This window comes from Galeopterus variegatus, unplaced genomic scaffold (genome assembly GCF_000696425.1).
Source record: "Galeopterus variegatus unplaced genomic scaffold, G_variegatus-3.0.2 Scaffold248, whole genome shotgun sequence".
In the NCBI taxonomy this organism is placed as follows: domain Eukaryota; kingdom Metazoa; phylum Chordata; class Mammalia; order Dermoptera; family Cynocephalidae; genus Galeopterus; species Galeopterus variegatus.
This window is the reverse complement of record NW_007726359.1, coordinates 264,828-283,162: the sequence shown is the minus strand read 5'-3', so window position 1 is coordinate 283,162 and position 18,335 is coordinate 264,828. Positions and strand designations below refer to the sequence as shown.

Below are 18,335 nucleotides of genomic sequence, written 5' to 3'. Positions count from 1 at the left end.
ACTTTAATAAATAAATCTGGTGAGCAGACATGGTGGCTTCATTCGGGAAACCCTGAATGGGGGTGGGCAGGTCAGGGGTCTGACCTGAGACTCACTTTTTTCATTGATTCCCTGAAGGAGGAGGTGAGGTTAGTCTTACTCATGGGGTGTCTAGACCTGTCCCCTTGACTCCCAGGCATTGCTGCTGTGGAGGTGCAGTGGCTCATTTCTGTTCACATTCCAAGACGTGGCTCTTTCTTCTCCCCCCACACCCTGCCGCATACAGACCACCAGCCAGACGGAGCTTGAAAACTGGATCACTGCCATCCACTCTGCTTGTGCTGCTGCGGTCGCGAGACACCACCACAAGGAAGACACGCTCCGCCTCCTGAAGTCAGAAATCAAAAAACTGGAACAGAAGATTGACATGGATGAAAAGATGAAGAAAATGGGTGAAATGCAGCTGTCTTCAGTCACTGACTCAAAGAAGAAGAAAACAATATTAGATCAGGTAATCGTTCTTCTGTCTTCAGACCCAGGTGACACCATTAGGTCTTTAGAAGTTTTTTTGCTGCCTGGGAATCGTGAAACATCGATGGTTGCCTCCTTGTCAGCCTGTCACCCAGGCTGCTAACTTCTTTATTGTGACTGTCAGTTTTCTTCACCCTTTGTTCACAGTTGATTGTTATGAGCTAAAGGGAACAATATTCTATTGAATGAAAGACAGCAATCTAATAGAAGAGCCCTCCCGCTGCCACCAATGGCGTGCTATTCTTGGGCATCTATGTAATTAGAAAGTCTGCGATTTCATTTCCACATTAGCAGGTTGGCTTGGAGCTCAGCTGTGGTGGGGATTCATTTCCAACTCCTCAATACATTTGTTTATTTATTTAGCTGCTGGCTGGTATGGGGACTGAACCCTTGACCTTGGTGTTGCAACAGCAGCACACTCTTAACTAGCTCAGCTAACCACCAGCCTTAGATTTAGAATTCTAAATTTAGAAAAGACAAAGTGCTTTTTAAAAAATGCATATATATTTGCTGTATATGAGCATAAGTATATTTCATGCTAAAAGGAAGATCTGATGAAATGAACAGAGGAGATTTTTGCCTATGATTCATTTGCTTTAAAGTCAATGATGGCCACCTGGTGATGCTTTGGGACTTTGTCCGAATGCTTAGGAAATAATTATATGAACGAATGATATTTATTTATTTATTGTTTTTTATTTTTTTATTTTAACTTCTCAATATACATTGTAGTTGATTTTTGTGTCCCTTTACCTGTTCCTCTTGCCCCCTCCCTCTCTCCTCTCCCCTCATCAACATCATATCTGTTCGCTTGTCTTAACAAGTTTAAGGAATTGTTGTGATTGTTGTGTCTTCTTCCTCCCCAACCCTTTGTTTGTTTGTTTATTTATTTATAGCTCCCACAAATCAGTGAGAACATGTGGTATTTCTTTCTGTGCCTGACTTATTTCACCTAATATAATTTTCTCTAAGTCCATCCATGTTGTTGTGAATAGTAGTATGTCATTCTTTTTTATAGCAGAGCAGCATTCCATTGAACAAATGATGTTTAAATAAGAGAACAGTTGATGAAACAGGCCAGCCTCTGGTCTTCCACATTTCTGTCTGTTTTCTCTATCTCTTACCTGACAATGTATTTTTTAAAATTAAGGCAAAATTCACATATCATAAGATTAAGCATTTTAAAGTAAACAAATCAGTGGCATTTAGTACATGCATAATGCTGTGCAACCTTTTTCTAGTTTCAAATCATTTTCATCCATCCCAGCCAGAAACCCGTTACCCATTAGTATTTGCTCCCCTCTGTGCTGGCATTCTGTCTTTGTGGATTTGCCTATTTTAAATGTTTCATATGAATGGAATTGCATAATACATGTCCTTTTGTGTCTGGCTTCCTTCATTTAGCCTAATGTTTTGGAGGTTGTTCCACATTGTAGCATACGTTAGTACTTCATTGATTTTTTTGACTGAATATTATTCTATTGGAATATTGTTCCATTGTATGTAAACACCACAGTTTGTTTATCCATTCATCTGTTGATGGATTTTTGAACTGTTTCCAACCTTTTGGCTCTTGTGAACAATGCTGTCACGAACATGTGTGTACGCCAATACTGTAAGTTGAAGTAAAAAGGTAGGTGTCACCATTAACCATGGCCTGTATCATTGTGAACACACTGAGCCTTTACTGTGTACTTATCTTTACATTTATCTTATTCAAACATCACATCAGCCTTAGGCAGCAGGGATTATTTTGCCACCTTGAAAAATGAGGCAAAGTCTCAGATATACCCTGTTCCTTGGAACTAAGTGTTCCAGAGTCTGGGTCTTCACCATCTAGTATTTTCTGCTTCCTGCTCTGTGCTCTCTACCACCCACCTCTTCCCAGAAGCTCTTGGCCTGTTTGCCTCTGACCTTTGATTCCCCTCACTTTTCTTCTTTTCTTGGTCTTCCTATGAAAATCCACCTCTTGGCAAGTCATATAGTTCTCTGGTGCCTGAAGTCCCTACATTTTTATCTCTTTTGCCTTGGGTTTGTGTTACAGATTTCAGAGTAGATCAACCTATCGTTCACCCAAAAATGAAATCTATGATAGCAGGGCAAGAACAATGAATAATATGCTTTCTATTTATCATACCAAATATATGGCTATAGATGTTTGCAGTAAAAACATATGTATTTGTGAAGCTTAGGTACCTGTTGTTTACCTCTTAGGATTATTACTAATACCTTTACAACATGTAGATTTTTGAGATTTGTGTAGGATAAAGTGTTAACATTTGTTTTCCCTTTTGCTTACCTTTTCTTTTCCCATGTTTTCACTCCTGTAGATCTTTGTTTGGGAGCAAAATCTTGAACAGTTCCAAATGGACCTATTTCGTTTCCGCTGTTACTTAGCTAGCCTCCAGGGTGGGGAGCTGCCAAACCCTAAAAGGCTACTCGCTTTTGCAAGCCGACCAACGAAAGTGGCAATGGGCCGTCTTGGAATCTTTTCTGTATCATCTTTTCATGCCCTGGTGAGTAGAAGCTAATACATTTTTGAAAAATATTCATCTTGATGCTTAATCCTGAGCAGGACTTGATAGGTACCTCTCTTAAGTGTTTTTCTAGTTTTACTACTGTATGTGAGTTTCTGAAGTGTCTTCTCTTCACAGTGGATATAAATTTTCATTTGAACTTGTTCTGAAATTGATTACTTAAGCCTCTCTTGATAGGTCCTAAACTATTGGGCAACAAAAACATGAAGGGTGCTCTCTTATGAGATGTTTGCATGTGTTTTTGTTGATAGCTGTTGTCATCTTTACACAGTGTTATGTTTTGAACCCAAATACGTATTTTGTATATTAACCATATGGAAATGGTGAGTGGAGCACTCTCTCTCATACATTAATGTGTTCTTGTTCTCTCTTCCTCTCTCTCTTCCTCTCTCTGTCTCTCACTCAGTCATATTACATACACCACATATTGAACATAGATCTCTTTGGAGGTTTCCATTTCACTTTATTTTTTCGTTGTTTTGATGGCCATAAATACCTGATAAGTTAGAGGAAGGCAAAGAACTTTCATGGTTTACCAGTTGAACATATGTATTGCTTGGGGAGGGGAATTTCTGTCTGACTTTCAGAGAGGCAGATTGTATAATTGTGTTGTGTGTTTGTGATCTGTAATTCCATGTACTTGCTAAATCACAAATAGCTTTATGTACTTTTGGCTTCTTTCTTCTCAAAAATTCACTGTACGAGTAACACGGTTTTAGTCTATCCAAGTCAACACCTACTTAAAATGTACTGCACCTTGCACATTTGCTATGTAATGAAATGTTAAGTCTCAGGTTCCAGAAACTCCTTTGGAAAACCTTAGCTGTACAGCTCTTGTCTTGCCATGTCAGCGGTACCCTTCAATTGAATTCAGGGCTGTAATTCAGTCAGAGGCGTTTGTATTCTTTATAAATAGATTAGCGTCATCGTTCAGATAATTAGGGGTAGATTTACATTTTTAAAGAAGTCTTAAACCAATTTCTGGAGTTATTAAAACTGGCATCCTGATTTGTTCTGCTAATTACAGCTCAGCTCTTGGTCTCCCTGGCTACCACCTCTCCAGATAGCTATTAAGTCCTATTTTTTTTAGCAGTGGGGGGACAAAGTGCCGTGATGAATAATCTTACTAACGGTTTTCAGTTGGGGGCTGTTCCTAGGTCTGTATCTTTGAGACCTGAACATCAATTCTTAACTTAGCCAAATCTGAATTTGCCTATGCAAAAAAAATTGGAATAAAATTCTTATGTACCTCCTTGTCAGAACGTTTTTTACTAAGGGAGCTTGTGATGTTAATGAGGTACTGTCAGTACTGCTATTAATGCTAAATCCTGAATGTCCAGGTAGCTCCCTCCTTTTACTGTGGCTTGATAGATTTGGAGAAAAATAATTTTGCCTTTTACCTAAAACTTGTATGCTTTAATTATTTTCTTCAAAGCCATTAGAGCTAACCTCTCTGAGAAGGTTTCTGTATTAGTCTTTAATAATTTATCTTCAGAACTTCTATTTCCTCTTTCTCAATGTCTGTGATTTGCGGGTACTTTTCTTTTGGTGGGCAGGCTATTAAAATTTGGCCAGCTGAGGATGGGGGTGGAAGAATTAGTAACTCTTTTGGTTTTTTGGTCAGAGATTTTAAAGAAAAATATTTAATTCCATATGTTCAACTCTCTGGTCCTTCATTCTTTTTTTTTTTTGTTTGCTAGCTATTTCAGCGATGCAAGTCCATGTGTTGATAGGTCCTTGCAAACATCTTTTTCATGAGGGGTTTCATTTCAGACAGAACAAGGTAGGCGAGCCTGTAGGGTGTGTGTTCCTTTTTGCTGTTGTAGCTCCTGTGGAAGATTCCAGGCAGGGAATTGTACAGTCTGATTTATTGGACACTTATTTATTTATTTTTCCTATTCTTTTTGTCATTTGACCCCAGCGATCCCCCCCCCCCCCCCCCTCTTGGCTTTGACTTTTTTTTTTTTTTTTCTCTTTTTTTTTTTCATTTTACCCCCGCGACCCCCCCCCCCCCCCTTGTGATTGAAACATTCTTCAATTTAGCCTTTGTCCAGAAAAAAATTTTTTTTCTCTGGGAAAGGGGAGTGAAGGAGAGGGGGGGAAGAGGAGGAGGTGTGAGGTTAACAGGGTGTGGTGGGGGAGTTTATCTGATCTACAACTGAAGTACCATTCACTAGGAGAGCTTCCCATAATGCTGGGTGATTTGCAGTAATTAACTGAAGGGTCCCCTCTGTCCTCTTTGAGAGAAGGTTATCATTGTTCTTGTTTGCACAGATGAGCAGAATGATAGAGTAATCAGGTTCCAGCTATAAAGGGAGGCATTGTCTGGGCAAAGATCATTGAGAAACTCTTGAGCTCTTGTCCAGGAGTTCTTCTGCCAGCCTTTTTTCCTAAATCCCTTTGCTCATTTTGAGTCATTATTGTCTTGGGGACAATAATGACTTTGAGTCATCTCATTGTCTTGGGGGGGGGTGGTTCCTTTTGCAGTTTATGAAGCCCCAAACAGTTTAGAATAGTTGCTCCAATAACTTTAAATAAAGTGTTTGTCAAACAGACTAACTGGTGAGCTGGTCACTGAGAATATTTGTGGTTGTATGAGTTTCTCTGTCTTGCTTTTTTTTTTTCTCAATTGTAAACTAAAGAGTGACTTTAAATTGTTGTTACCATGTTATGTAGGATCTCTGCTTTTGCTTTTTTTTTTGGTGGTGGTTGACCTGACCTGTAAGGGGATCTGAACCGGTGATCTTCGTATTATAAGGCTGTGCTCTAACCAGCCAGCCCTTTGCTTTTGCTTTTTGGTATTTATTTATTTATTCATTCAATCAGCAAATATATGTGAATACCTGCCATCTGTCAGTTACTTCTGATTAGGGTTCTAGCAATGAGCAACACCGAGATCTGTCCTGTCGGAGCTTATATTCTTGTGGGAGAGCTGATAAGAAATAAGTAAGCAATTAAATAAACACAGTAAGTACAGATATTGATGTGTGCTATGAAGGAAGTAAACAAGGTAGTACATATAGACACACACACACACACACACACACACACAGCTACCTGTATGTATGCATATATATTTATGGCTGGATTTATTTATAAGTAGATACATAAATATGAGCCTAAATGGACATTTTTTTCTCTGGATTTTTAAGTTTAACACCATTTATTCAGTGCTGACATAGTCATGTGAGCATATGTGTCAGTACAGTATAATGTATTCCTTTTACCTTTGTTTACCTTTAACTTTGAAAGTGCAAACAAAGAAAGGAAAATTCTACGTATTTAATCATGCCTTTTGTTTTGTGATTTTTGTTTCCCATAACACCTCCAATATAATTGTAGATTAAGATCTTTCTCATAAAAATTTCCACCAGTGTCTTGGATACCACATTTTCCTGAGCCCTGATCTGGGTCTTTTTTGTGGTAAGCTGAGAAAATGCTAGACCTCTTAGCTCGCTCATCTTCCTATTTTTGTTTGGAACCAAAAATCTTCCCCCTAATACCCTTGCAGAGAAGCTGTTTTGATTTCTGTTTTTATGTATGTGGGGGACCTTGCTAATATTCTCGAGGGGCTTCTGTGGTGCTGACATGGTCGATACTGAGAACCCCAGAGAAGCATGCCTTCTAAACAACCTGTTGACTGCTGGGGAGGCCCCTTGTGTTACCCAACAGTGTTTCTCATCCCCTGGACTGCTGCCATTTGGCACCTGTCACATTGGGAGTTGCCCATCTATGACAAGTAGGTACCAAGACAGTCACCTCCAGCAATAGAGAGTGGGTGGGGAAGTTTCATTTCAAGTCTGACTTGCTATGCCTCCTGCCACTCCCTTTTTTGAAAGGAGAGACCCTGGGTGGCCTACTGAGACCTCCTGGCAGAAGTTCCCTTAAGTTCTTGGGACTTTGCTTACAGCCTGTAGGATAAAACTCAGGCCTGAATGTTTTGCCTGGGAGAGCTTTACGGAGTCCTCACAGAGATTCTACTTGAGCAGTGATCTCAGGGACAGATTTAAATTTGGGGTGTTTCCTTCTGGAATGTTTCTCTGGGTTGTTGGTACCTAGCAAATATCTCGACACAGTTTAGCTTGTATTTTTTTAAATGCAAGTTTAATTTCCCATTCACCTAAACGTTGGACATCTGAGTTATGTCAGTTTGGTAAGGTGGTTTCATCATCCGCAGGGATCAGGTCCCTTTGCTTGGTTGTTCTGCCTTCCTTGGAAGGTTTCTTTTCCAAACATCCTAGACCATGATGTGGACCTTCCTCTTATGAAGGAGGAAGAAAGCCAAGGATTAACAGTAAGACCGCTCCTCTTGAGGAAAATTCCTGAAGTTGCAAATAGTTTTCCTACTTATATTCCATTGACCAGAACTTAGTCACAAGCCCATGCTCTGCTGCAAGAAAATAAGTCAGCTTCGACTTATTGGCCATGTGCTCAGCTACATCTGGAATTTCTGTGACTGAAGCAGAAGGGAGAATGGATATTGGTGGGCAACTATCACTTTCTAATAAAGAAAGTCATTTTATATATACCAAGAAAGCTAAATAGACGAGATTGGTCATTGTAGATTTAATATAGAATCACAGGGGCCAAATTCTGCTGTTTTTCCACTATTTCTGCTGATGCTCAGGTGCCATTTTTCATGAGAATTCAGAAACAGCTTTGCATTTGGGGAGGATCTCAAGAAAGCATGGCTCATTTAACTTCTGTGTGACCAGATGGACATCTAATTCTTGGAAACATAACATATATACTTATTTCTATATACTACATTTTTACTGATGATTTCAAACAATGATTGAGTTTGTCAACCTTTCATTTCCATTTTGAATCCATGAAGGGCCTTCAAAGTCCTGGTGTGTATAAGTCATGGATTTAGGGGGTAAGGTCAGTTGTGTAGCATGATGGATGAGGGTTGTTTAAAGGGTAGAACTTAGTGGGGACCTTGAGAAACAGGTGGGTGGTCCTGATATCTCTCCCTTGTTGCTGCTTATCCTTATCAACAGGTGGCAGCACGTACTGGTGAAACTGGTGTGAGAAGACGTACTCAGGCCATGTCCAGATCTGCAAGCAAGCGAAGGAGCAGGTTCTCTTCTCTCTGGGGTCTGGACACTACCTCCAAAAAGAAGCAGGGACGCCCAAGCATCAATCAGGTAGATTCCAGAGTGGATGAGAAGCAAGTCTGCACAGATTGCTTCCATAGCACCTCAATTTGGGGTGTGTGTGTGTGTGTGTTTCTTTATTGAGACTGATTGTTATTTAAAATCAGCTAGTTGACACAAAGAAATTAGTTGTGCTAGATACTTTTAATAGATAATGTATACTCATAATGTTGAACTCTGCTATTAGTCTATCACCAAGCTCCAGGCTCCCACCTGCATCCTTTCCAAGCCCTGGTTAATTACAGACCTACTAAAAGTGTACAAATTCATCCTGAGTCTTCAGAAAAAAGCAAGCTTGATGATGAAGCCAAGTGGGCACCTGAGCACTTTTAAAGCTGCCTCTGGTGCTGGATCAAAGGCTGCTTCCAGAGAAATCAGATTGTTTCTTTGCCCTTGACTTTTTGGGGTTGGCATTAAATGGGCAGTTCCTTTGCCTACCAGCATTAGCCGCCAAGAATCTGCTCACTCACCTCCATGGCCCCTTCTGCTGAGGTACATGGGGTGAAAGGGGATCTCAGCACATCCTGAATGGCACAAGCTAGAGTGGGGCAGTGTGGGGCTGTACTCTGGGCCCTGTTCTTTCTCTTTGATTTTACTCCTTTACTAGCCAAAGCCGCTCTCCTGCTGGGGTTACTTCTGGGAGACTCACTCTCCCTATTATAGTTATCCTTCTATCGTTATCTACCCTGCTATAGTTATCCTTCTATAGTGATATACCCTGCTGTAGTTATCCTTCTCCTTTGACTTGGAGAAATGAGTTGCTCCAGAACCACTTGTTTAGATTTTAGGGACTAAAGGAACATGAGTATTCTTAGTCTTTTTGGAAGGAGGAGAATGTCAAATCCGTGGGCTAGTGTGGCTCGAAAGTCAGGCATTGAGCATTTTGGAGGTCATGGCTAGGAGGGCCAGTTTGACCTATCCATGCTGTGCCCTTGTCAAGGTGAGGAGACATGGATTGACTGACTTGGCGGAAGGATCCCTTCCTATTTTCTCTGATAATTCCAGCCACTAGTTTACTTAAGAAATGAAGTTTTAAAAAAAGATTAAACCTAAAAGGCAATGTACTTTAGTCCCTTAACTACCACCATGCTCACTGTTTAAACGTGGAGTTTCTGTATCCTCGATGGAAACGGCAGGAAACCAGATGAGCAAATGATGAAAAGAATGTGAGGCTGAGCAATTCTGCGGTTTGTTCTGTGATCTTTGGGAAGAGGAGGACATTGAGTTTGCTACCATGGGTTTTGCTCTTATGTAAACCCGAAGAAGAAACCGTTTGGAGGAAAGCCAATATTTCCTCTGAAAAATCACACAAGAGGCTCGATGGTTCTCTGTTAAACCTGCAAAAGGAGGATATTCGCAATCAGCATTTCTCCCCTCCTTTTGGAAGGTGGTGGTGTATGTATCCTCTGTCATTGTAGATGACTCAGACCACTGCTATAAATATGTGTCAGGACCTTGCAGTTTGGACATGTGTTCTATCAAAACCCTTAGTTTGTATGGTTCTCCTTTATTGGTACCAGGTTATGTTATAGCCCATTACTACTGAAATATATGACTGAATTTAAATGAATTCAAGAGAATGTTTTAACATTTTTTTAAATCAAAGGACAGTGTAATGTCTTGTAAACAATTCTTGAAATTCTTTCTTTAAAAGTTTTTAAAAACTTTTTGTTTAACCATAAACATCCAATAGAAGCTGACTCATTAATTCAGCATTTTGAAATGAACAAAAATTGTATGTTTCTGTATGTTTCATTTGCACTCAGGGAAAGGCTTTTTCTTAATTGTGTAAGTTATCCTGACAGTACATGCTCATTTTAGAGCTGGTACATAAAATTCCTTGGGTCCATGGATGTGGGTATTGAGTGCTACTGGCATCAGGATCCTGTTATGATTTTTGTCATATCTTTAAGGTAGCAGGATTCATTAAATTTCAAAGAAGACAAATTTTTATTTTTTAAATAAAAAACAATTTTTCTGCCATTGTGGTAAAAAAGTGTAAATATCTTCTCAAGTGCAACTCAAGAAAGTATCAAAAAGCAAACTGATTATTTATTATAAATATCTGATTAGGTGTATCAGGCTATGGTAGAAATTCCTCATTGTGAATGCATCTAGTTCATTGATTTTGCAAGTTTTTCTTTAAAGTTAAATGAATTATCCAGATTTAAAAGCAATTTTTGTCTTTGAATTGTCAAAGATGTAGGAAGTGATCTAGGTACAGGGACATGGTTTTCATGGTCTGCTACCATAGATTATTTTGCCTGCTTTGGGGTTTGATGTAGGAGTATCTGAAACCTTCTGTAATGTTTTCTAATAGCCATGCCTATTTCCGTCTCCCTTCTCATGCTGTATTTACCCCATTGCCCAGAGTTCTTTTTAAGATGATGCTTTTGTATATGCAGGTGTTTGGAGAGGGAACAGACGCTGTAAAGAAATCTTTAGAGGGAATATTTGATGACATTGTTCCAGATGGCAAGGTAAAAATAAACACGTGTTCCTTTTCTAAAAGTACCATAAGTGCATCAACACATGCACAATGCAATGGTTTCTTGGGTACTAAAATTAAGTAGGCTCAAAAACTGAAATTATCAAGTTTTTAAAGTTATGTAACAGATCAACAAGAGATGGAAAACCATTTTATGTTTAAAACTTTGTGATAATAAGAACATTCTCCTGATGACATAACATTTTCCATACTCACCATTTGATGTGTGAATTTCAACTAGAATATAAGAGAAAATTGGGGTTCTGAGTAGCTGAATATTTGATACCATTGCCAATTCCTTTTTTTATATAAATTCTATTACCACAGGGTGAGTTCTTATTGCCTTCCCTCTCTGCCCACCCATGCTATTTTGTTCCCGTTAATTTCAAAGAACTGTTCTGATAGTATGTCTAAGTCAAGTATTCAATTAAAGATTCACAGACGTGGTTCAACTTTGTGCTTGGATTTAATAGGGGCTTTCAAACTGCTCTGATTAAAAGCCCATATAGATTTTTTATTGGCCACTTTTTTTCAGCCTCTAAATAAATGGACATCCCTAATTTTCAAGACCCTGACAGTGATACCAGCAGCCTCTTTGTCTGGGGAGGGGGGTTCTGATGTTGGTAATGTGACCTTGGTATGATTCCTTGGTTCTTGGACTCAAAATCAGTATGACAGAATTCAGCTTCTGGTTGCTGTGCAACCAAGCTGTGTTGGTCAACAGTGGCTCTGTCCTATGTTGTAGACAGAGCTGAGCCTCAGAAACCAGAGGGTGCAGTAGGGACTTCCAACTATTGGAGGGGAAGGAGGGAAGAGTGGCCATGGGAAGGTCTTTTTTCTATTCCATACCCAAACTACTCAGGGATTACATCATTCTGAATACAAAGGCAGCTGTTCTTGGAAATACCCATCCATGGCACTCTCTTTGAGCATCTGTCTCTGATGAAATTAAATTGTTGTTAAGTATGTATTATCCAAGCATGTTTTTTGATGTTAACGTGGTCATTTCAGAAGTGGGCCAGTTCATCTTGCATGCCATTGTTACTATACTTTTAATGTTGGGATATCCTCTTCGGCACACAGAACTTGGAAACTGCAAAAAATTTTCCACTGGAATTCTGTGTAGTGTTTTCGGTTTTCCATTTTTCAAAGCAAGATACCTTTTTTTCCCACTCCCTGGCTAGAATGCCGTGTTCTCAAAGAGGAGTTTAGATGCAAAATGTGGGCAGATCCTGTGCTAAGGGGCATTTATTTAATGTGGCACATGGGAACAGCATTGGAAGGTTCCAATTATAGTTAATGGGATTTAGGCAAGTTGATTGCTTTTTGACAGTTCTTTCCCTGGGGTCCAACTTATCTACAAAAGCAATGCTGTTCAAAGGCAGGGCTGAAATTATCTTCTGCAGTTGGGTTTAGTTTAGTGGGCTTTACTAAAACATTCCCCCATTCTTGGATCCTGTTCTTTTTATGTATAGAAGTTATTATGTTACCGCCTCTCAGCCTTCATTTGTAAATTTATTTCTTCTTGTAATTAGCTGATACCAGCCTTGTTCTTGGTAATCTGTAGATACATAATTACCAACCAGTGGCCTGGTTATAAATCAATAGTCAGGGCATATTACTTAGCACATAATGAACATCAATATTATGTTTATATTGCTGAAATCTAACACAATTCTTTCCTTGCTTATTTGACTGGACTCCTCAGTCTTTATCAATCTAAGGAGTGTTTTCTGCTTCAGCTGCTTAGCTTGCTTACATTTAACCCAGCTGCTTAGTGCTTCTCTTACATTCACAAACTTTATGCTCCTGCCCGATCCTCAGGCAGAGTGATGTAGAGCACACAGTGATGGCAGCAGCCTATGGAGGCTTGTTTTGCCACGTTGTGCCATGAGCAGGTTATTCTTGGAGCTCTTCGAACTTCATCTTGGAAGTGGAGCTGTCTCTCTTCCAGAGTTGTGGTAGAAGCCTAAGAGAGCACAAAAATGATGCTACCTATAAACATGTAGTGCTAGAATGTTACCTTTTGGAAAAACATTTCCCTGGAGCTTCCTCGGTGCTCTGAAGTATAAAATGCACATGGCAGATATTCTTTGGAATTCTCTGTTCAAAATATGAAACAGGTTTATGGAAGAAATCATAGCAGTAAAGCTGAGCTGAATGGTTAACCCATTTCTCACTTTTTTCCAAATTCTGGTACCCATTTATTCTTGCCATGCCCACCTTTGGATATTCTGGGCCAGGTGTAAAGTCCACCTCTTATATAAGGTCAAAAATCTCCTGCCCTGCTCCTGCCATAAAGCTCCTTTCTCAATGGTTTCTCTCTCTCCAAAGATGCCCTCCTACTTCCCATCACAGCCTCCACTTGTGTCCTGGGCCATTTTCTAGGAACAGATAATCCTTGTGTGCAACCTGGGGATCTGAGATTGTTGGAGATCTACTGCTGCTGCTCTGCTAATGTTATTTCTCGTTATAGAGAGAGAAAGACGTGGTCTTGCCTAGCGTCCACCAGCACAATCCTGACTGCGACATTTGGGTCCACGAGTATTTCACTCCGTCCTGGTTCTGTCTGCCCAATAATCAGCCAGCCCTGACGGTCGTCCGGCCGGGAGACACTGCACGGGACACCTTGGAGCTGATTTGCAAGGTATGTGTGGAGCTACTCTGGGTTATTTTTCTGAGAAGAGCTGAATGGACTATAGGAATCTTTTAAGGCACATGAGGAAACTCAGAGTCCTGTGGGAGAGAAAGGTGCTTAAAAGACACCTCTATTTCATTTCAGAGCGGCACTGGAGTCTGTTGTGACAGTATACTTAATATGAGTACTCCACCATTAGGAGGAGGAGAACTCTTCTAAGTAGCCTCTTCCAGTGTACATATTTGATAGACTTGTAATGAGCATATTACCTGCTCATTGCAAACATTTTAGAAAATCAAGGTAAAGGACAAAGCAAAAAATTAAACTCACAAAATCCAAAAGTAACCACTGTAAACGTTTTGATGTTTGTGCGTCTGTCCTTTTTTCTGCACCTACACACATGCATTTAATGGCGTCATATTATGGGTACTGTTTTGTAACCTGCTTTTTAATCAGTACTCAGTCTTCTTTAATACATTATGGACATCTTTAGAGTATGGAAAAACTGGAGTAAATGTAAGTTTGACCTCCATGCTGGGAAATTCCTCTTCTTCTGAACATGGAATTAGCCTTTTGTGTGTGTGAGACAAAGGATTGAGGTCATTTCTTCTACTTTTACCTGAAGCAGTAGAAATGTCTCCATCTTTTTCACGGTGAACGTGGTTTTACTTTTTCTCCCCCAAAGGGCCGCCAGGTGAATGAGCTTGAGTGAGGGAAGGGAAAGAAGAAAGAAAAGAGCCTGTTTTTACTTTTGCATAATTAACAGCGTTGATAGTCTTATTTAGAAGTTGTATCAAGTCTGAGAAAAAGCTGACACTTCCTCATTTTATCAGTGGGGACAGTGTGGCTCAGAGAGTTACTTGCCTGAGCCCACATCACAGTCAATTGCAGAGGAGATACTGAGCCCAAGTCTGGCTGCTCCAAACCTGGGTGTGTTTCACTGTGCCAGCTGGACGGTCTCAAGAACTCTCAGAGTCTGGGTCAGTCTTCAGGAAAGACAGTCCATAAGGCTTGGAAGAATCTAGAACATGTTTTTAAGGGAGTGAACTGGTCTCTCCTGGGGCTGCTAAAGGGAACGTGCAAAACTTTACTATGAAAATTTTATCTTAAAAGAAGTTGGATGGCTAAAATGATGTTTTAAAAACCTTATTCAACACCATGATTTGTAAATACTGAATAACCTTCACTATCTCAGCAAGTACTTTAACTCTTGCTGTAGTTTTACAATCAGCAATTTTTCTATTTAAAAAAAAAACAAATAAAAGGGGCCTTTTAATCAAAAAATATGGCTGTTCATTTGAGTAGGGGAAATGGAACAGTCCAGCTCAAATAAGCCTTTCAGATGGTCTTATGCGGAGGAAAAGTGGAGGACCTTTTTGTTTCAGGACAGAGCTAACTAACATCAGCCCCCACGTAGGTGTTAAAAATAAATATCACCTTATGTACTTTGAATCCTTCATGTATGTGAGTTCTAGCTTTTGAAGATAATGATATCTCTGTTCGCAATTTTTCATTTTAATTACTTAACAAAATTGGCCTATTGAGGATTTCTACATTCCTATATTTATAGATTAGCACAGTTCTTTAGAGACTCATTAATATTCTGCAGAGCTGTGGGAGTTATTCACAGATCTGCAGCTGAAGGTGTTGGAAGTAGGACTTTCTGGCCTTTTTGTATAAGCCCAACCCAAGGAATACTGCATAGCTTTGGAGCTTCCTGTGCACATTGGCTTTAGACCCAGTCAGGAGAATAAAAGGTGAAACCAAAGTTTTCCAATAACCACTGATTGCTGGAAAATTGATCAGTGAGTGGGGTAATGAATGATTGGCCCAATTTTAGGTACTTTTTAAGCTTTTGCTCTGGTAGAAACTAAGGGGATGAGGAATAGTATTGTCACTGCCACTTACAGACCATTTTTAGATAATGCAGTGGGCCTATTCCCCATAAAGTGTTTCCCTCTGCAATTTGCAGGGTTTTTATTGGCATCATGAGGGTATAGATCCTTTCCTCTAACTATAAGAAGTTGTCCTGCCCAGTTTTCCTTGGGTCTTCAGTTCTTTTTCCAAAAACAAAGAAATAAAAATAGAAATAAAAACAAAGACAACATGATGTGGAACAAGCTTACATCTTATGAGTTTAAAAATGGAAAACTTTTGTGTGCACTTTAAGAAAATGATGGTCTCTGGAGAAGCATCAGTGTAGGATAAATTATATAGTTTGCTCAGAACCAGGTGTCTTCTAAAGCTTGCTTCTTCTTTGGAAAACACTTTATTGTAATTAGTGGAACCGATTTTATTCTTAAGAGGGAAGGAGATAATGGGGGAAAAAGTGCCATGTGTTATTAATGATCTAATATATTGGTGAGTGTTTTTTTTCCTCATTTTTGGAGGAGGGATTGAAAACAAAGATGATTGTAAGAATACCTGCCTTTTATTTCATTATTGTCATTCTCTGTGCAGCGTTGGTGACGGATGCTTTCCCTAATATTTAATAATCAATCTCTTTCTTCTGTCTCCTGCATTCAGCTCATTCTCTTTCCTATTCTATCTGATCCACATCATTTCACTTCAGTTTGCCATCTGCCATCTGAGCACCATGCAAGTTCTGGTATAGTAAATGTTTCAAGATCTACATTTCATGTACAATTTATGTTATAGATGTTACTAGAATGATTGTTGCTAAATATAACAGGTAACCATGTTGGCCCATAGGTTTTAGATATATGGCGATCATTGCAATTACAAAAATAATTGCAAAAGCAAATTCAGTTTTTCATACTCACTGATATTATTTGCATGTGACCATGGTGTCAGTTTTATTTCATGCTTTTACCTTGTTGGCCTATGGCTTTGGCTATTCTAATAACCATTGGCATTTAAAAAATGAAAGGACACTGAAGGGGAAGGAAAACGTCTTTGGAAATTCTGCAGTAATGCTTTGTGTGTTCGTGTGTGTGTGGATTTCTGTATGCAATAACTATGTTTGTGTGTTTCCCAGAGAGGTTTGACTAAAATGAAGGAATATGAAGAGAAATTGAACAAGAAGACATGATATTTTAGAAGATGTATATAGCAAATTCTAAGACATGTTATCTATTTTAATTGGCTCAAACTATTTACTGAAAAGATCCACATTGTGTTTTGCTGTTTCATCCTTTGAAATAGTTGTAGTGAGATGTGAATTAAAAAAAAAATTATTCCAACTCAACTAAAAATTGGTTTACGATAATACTTATGGTATAATTTGTGGCTACAAATTGCCTCAAAATGAATCAAATGCTATCTAAGTAACTTAAGAAAATGCGCGTTGGAAAACAAATTTGTACCATTTAAATTTTTTTCTAACTGAATTTCTCTTGGGTTTGGAAATTTTCTTGTGAATGTTTAACAAGCCTAAAGTTGGCCACAAATTTAGAATTACTGTGTTAAAATATTCATTAACATTTGGAATTCTGTTTGCACAAATATGTATTGTGAACATTGTTAGCTATTTGACCTCCTTTGATACTGACTTGCAGATATCTCAGAAGCAAAAAATTCTTCTTGAGAGTTCTGATGATCTGATTTAATTAATTCATTAGAATTTTCACTTTATGTTACACCAGCAATGACTAACAAGGGTTCATAATTCAGAACTATTACCAAAATGAGAAGACACACTGGTGTACTGATCCAGTGTTCCGTTTTTAGGGTACTATTATTGACCAAACTAAGGGCCCATAGGTCTCAAGTAAGACTATTATAATTTTTATGTTTGTTGCATGTATTTGTTTTTATTTTTGAAAGTTATCAAGAGATTATTGTAACTTGAAGGAATTTGAAAAATATGATGGGGGTAGCAAGAATAATCCTCATTATTATTATTATTTTTTTTCCTTTTTGTCTTTTTTTGTGACCGGCAACGGATCGCAACCCTCAGTGTCACGCCCGTTACCAGACTGGGACTGGCAACGGGATCGCAACCCTCGGTGTTGCACCCACACCTCGCTCAGCCAGTGAGCGGCCGGTCTGTATGTGGGATCCGAACCCTTGGCAGGAGCGCCGCCGCGCTCCCAAGCGGCGCACAGTAGCAGGGTGCCACCGGGCCGGCCCAAGAATAATCCTTATTATCATTGTTAGAGTTATCATTCTTTTGTTCTCTGCATTACATTAAATGATTTCAGCAACCCACCTCCACAGGAGTGTTGACTGTTGTGTGTCATTCTCTGTACATACACATAAATGTAGCATTTAAGGGATGGTGGGGCTCTCCACAGTTTATACCACAACCACTTTAAGCTTTTGGGTGCCTGACCATGGGCCCCCTCTCTTTCACACTGAGGATTCAAGAACCAGAATCTTCTTCAGTGAGGTTGCTATTTGGGTCCGACTTCCAGAAGACAGTCTGTTTAAGTGGCAATCTCATTAGGAGTGTCCACAAAGTGTTTATTAATGATGACGATAACATTTCCAAGTGGTTTTGTTCCTGTTACTAAGACCCCATGAAATTTCATTTCTCTTTCCCTTCCGCCTCAGTTGGAAACAGATGGTGAACCAAAATTTTTGCTTCTAATTAAAGATTTCAGTGAGGCCCTGGTAGGTGGGAAGTATTTGCAGCTTCTGCCTCTCTCAGGGAACCTTTTCTTGCTTATCATATCACCCTAAATATTATTATTTTGTCATTGTTTTTCTCAGTGCCTCTCCGTCAAGCAGTAGGTAGCACACATAAAAACTTCCTCGTTTTATGTTTTTTCCTGGGACTTACCCATCCACTATTATTATCTTTGACATCAACAATACTGGGTCTGTCAGGCAGTGAGCATCCAGTCTCACATATGGACCGCAAAAGGACAAAAGCCAGGTGCACAGGAATGTATGAGCTTAATGGCATCTGTGTTCAGCACAACGGGCTTCAAATACCACGTGACTCAGGAGAGGATACGGGATGGGGGTTCCCGAGAATCACTGATGGAAACTCCTTTATTGTTCTGCTGGGTATTCAGAGCAAACTCACTTCCACTTTC

At 39.4% G+C, this 18,335-nt stretch overlaps 1 protein-coding gene across 1 annotated transcript in view; it reads left to right on the top strand.

Annotated features, from left to right (window-relative positions):
* TIAM1 (T-cell lymphoma invasion and metastasis 1) overlaps positions 1–18,335 on the top strand; it is a 127,706-nt gene that overhangs the window by 35,408 nt on the left and 73,963 nt on the right. The window contains exons 4-8 of the mRNA XM_008566503.1: positions 266–490; positions 2,841–3,026; positions 8,051–8,197; positions 10,612–10,686; positions 13,171–13,341. Coding sequence (XP_008564725.1) covers positions 266–490; positions 2,841–3,026; positions 8,051–8,197; positions 10,612–10,686; positions 13,171–13,341 — 804 coding nt within the window. The remainder of the gene's footprint in view (positions 1–265; positions 491–2,840; positions 3,027–8,050; positions 8,198–10,611; positions 10,687–13,170; positions 13,342–18,335) is intronic.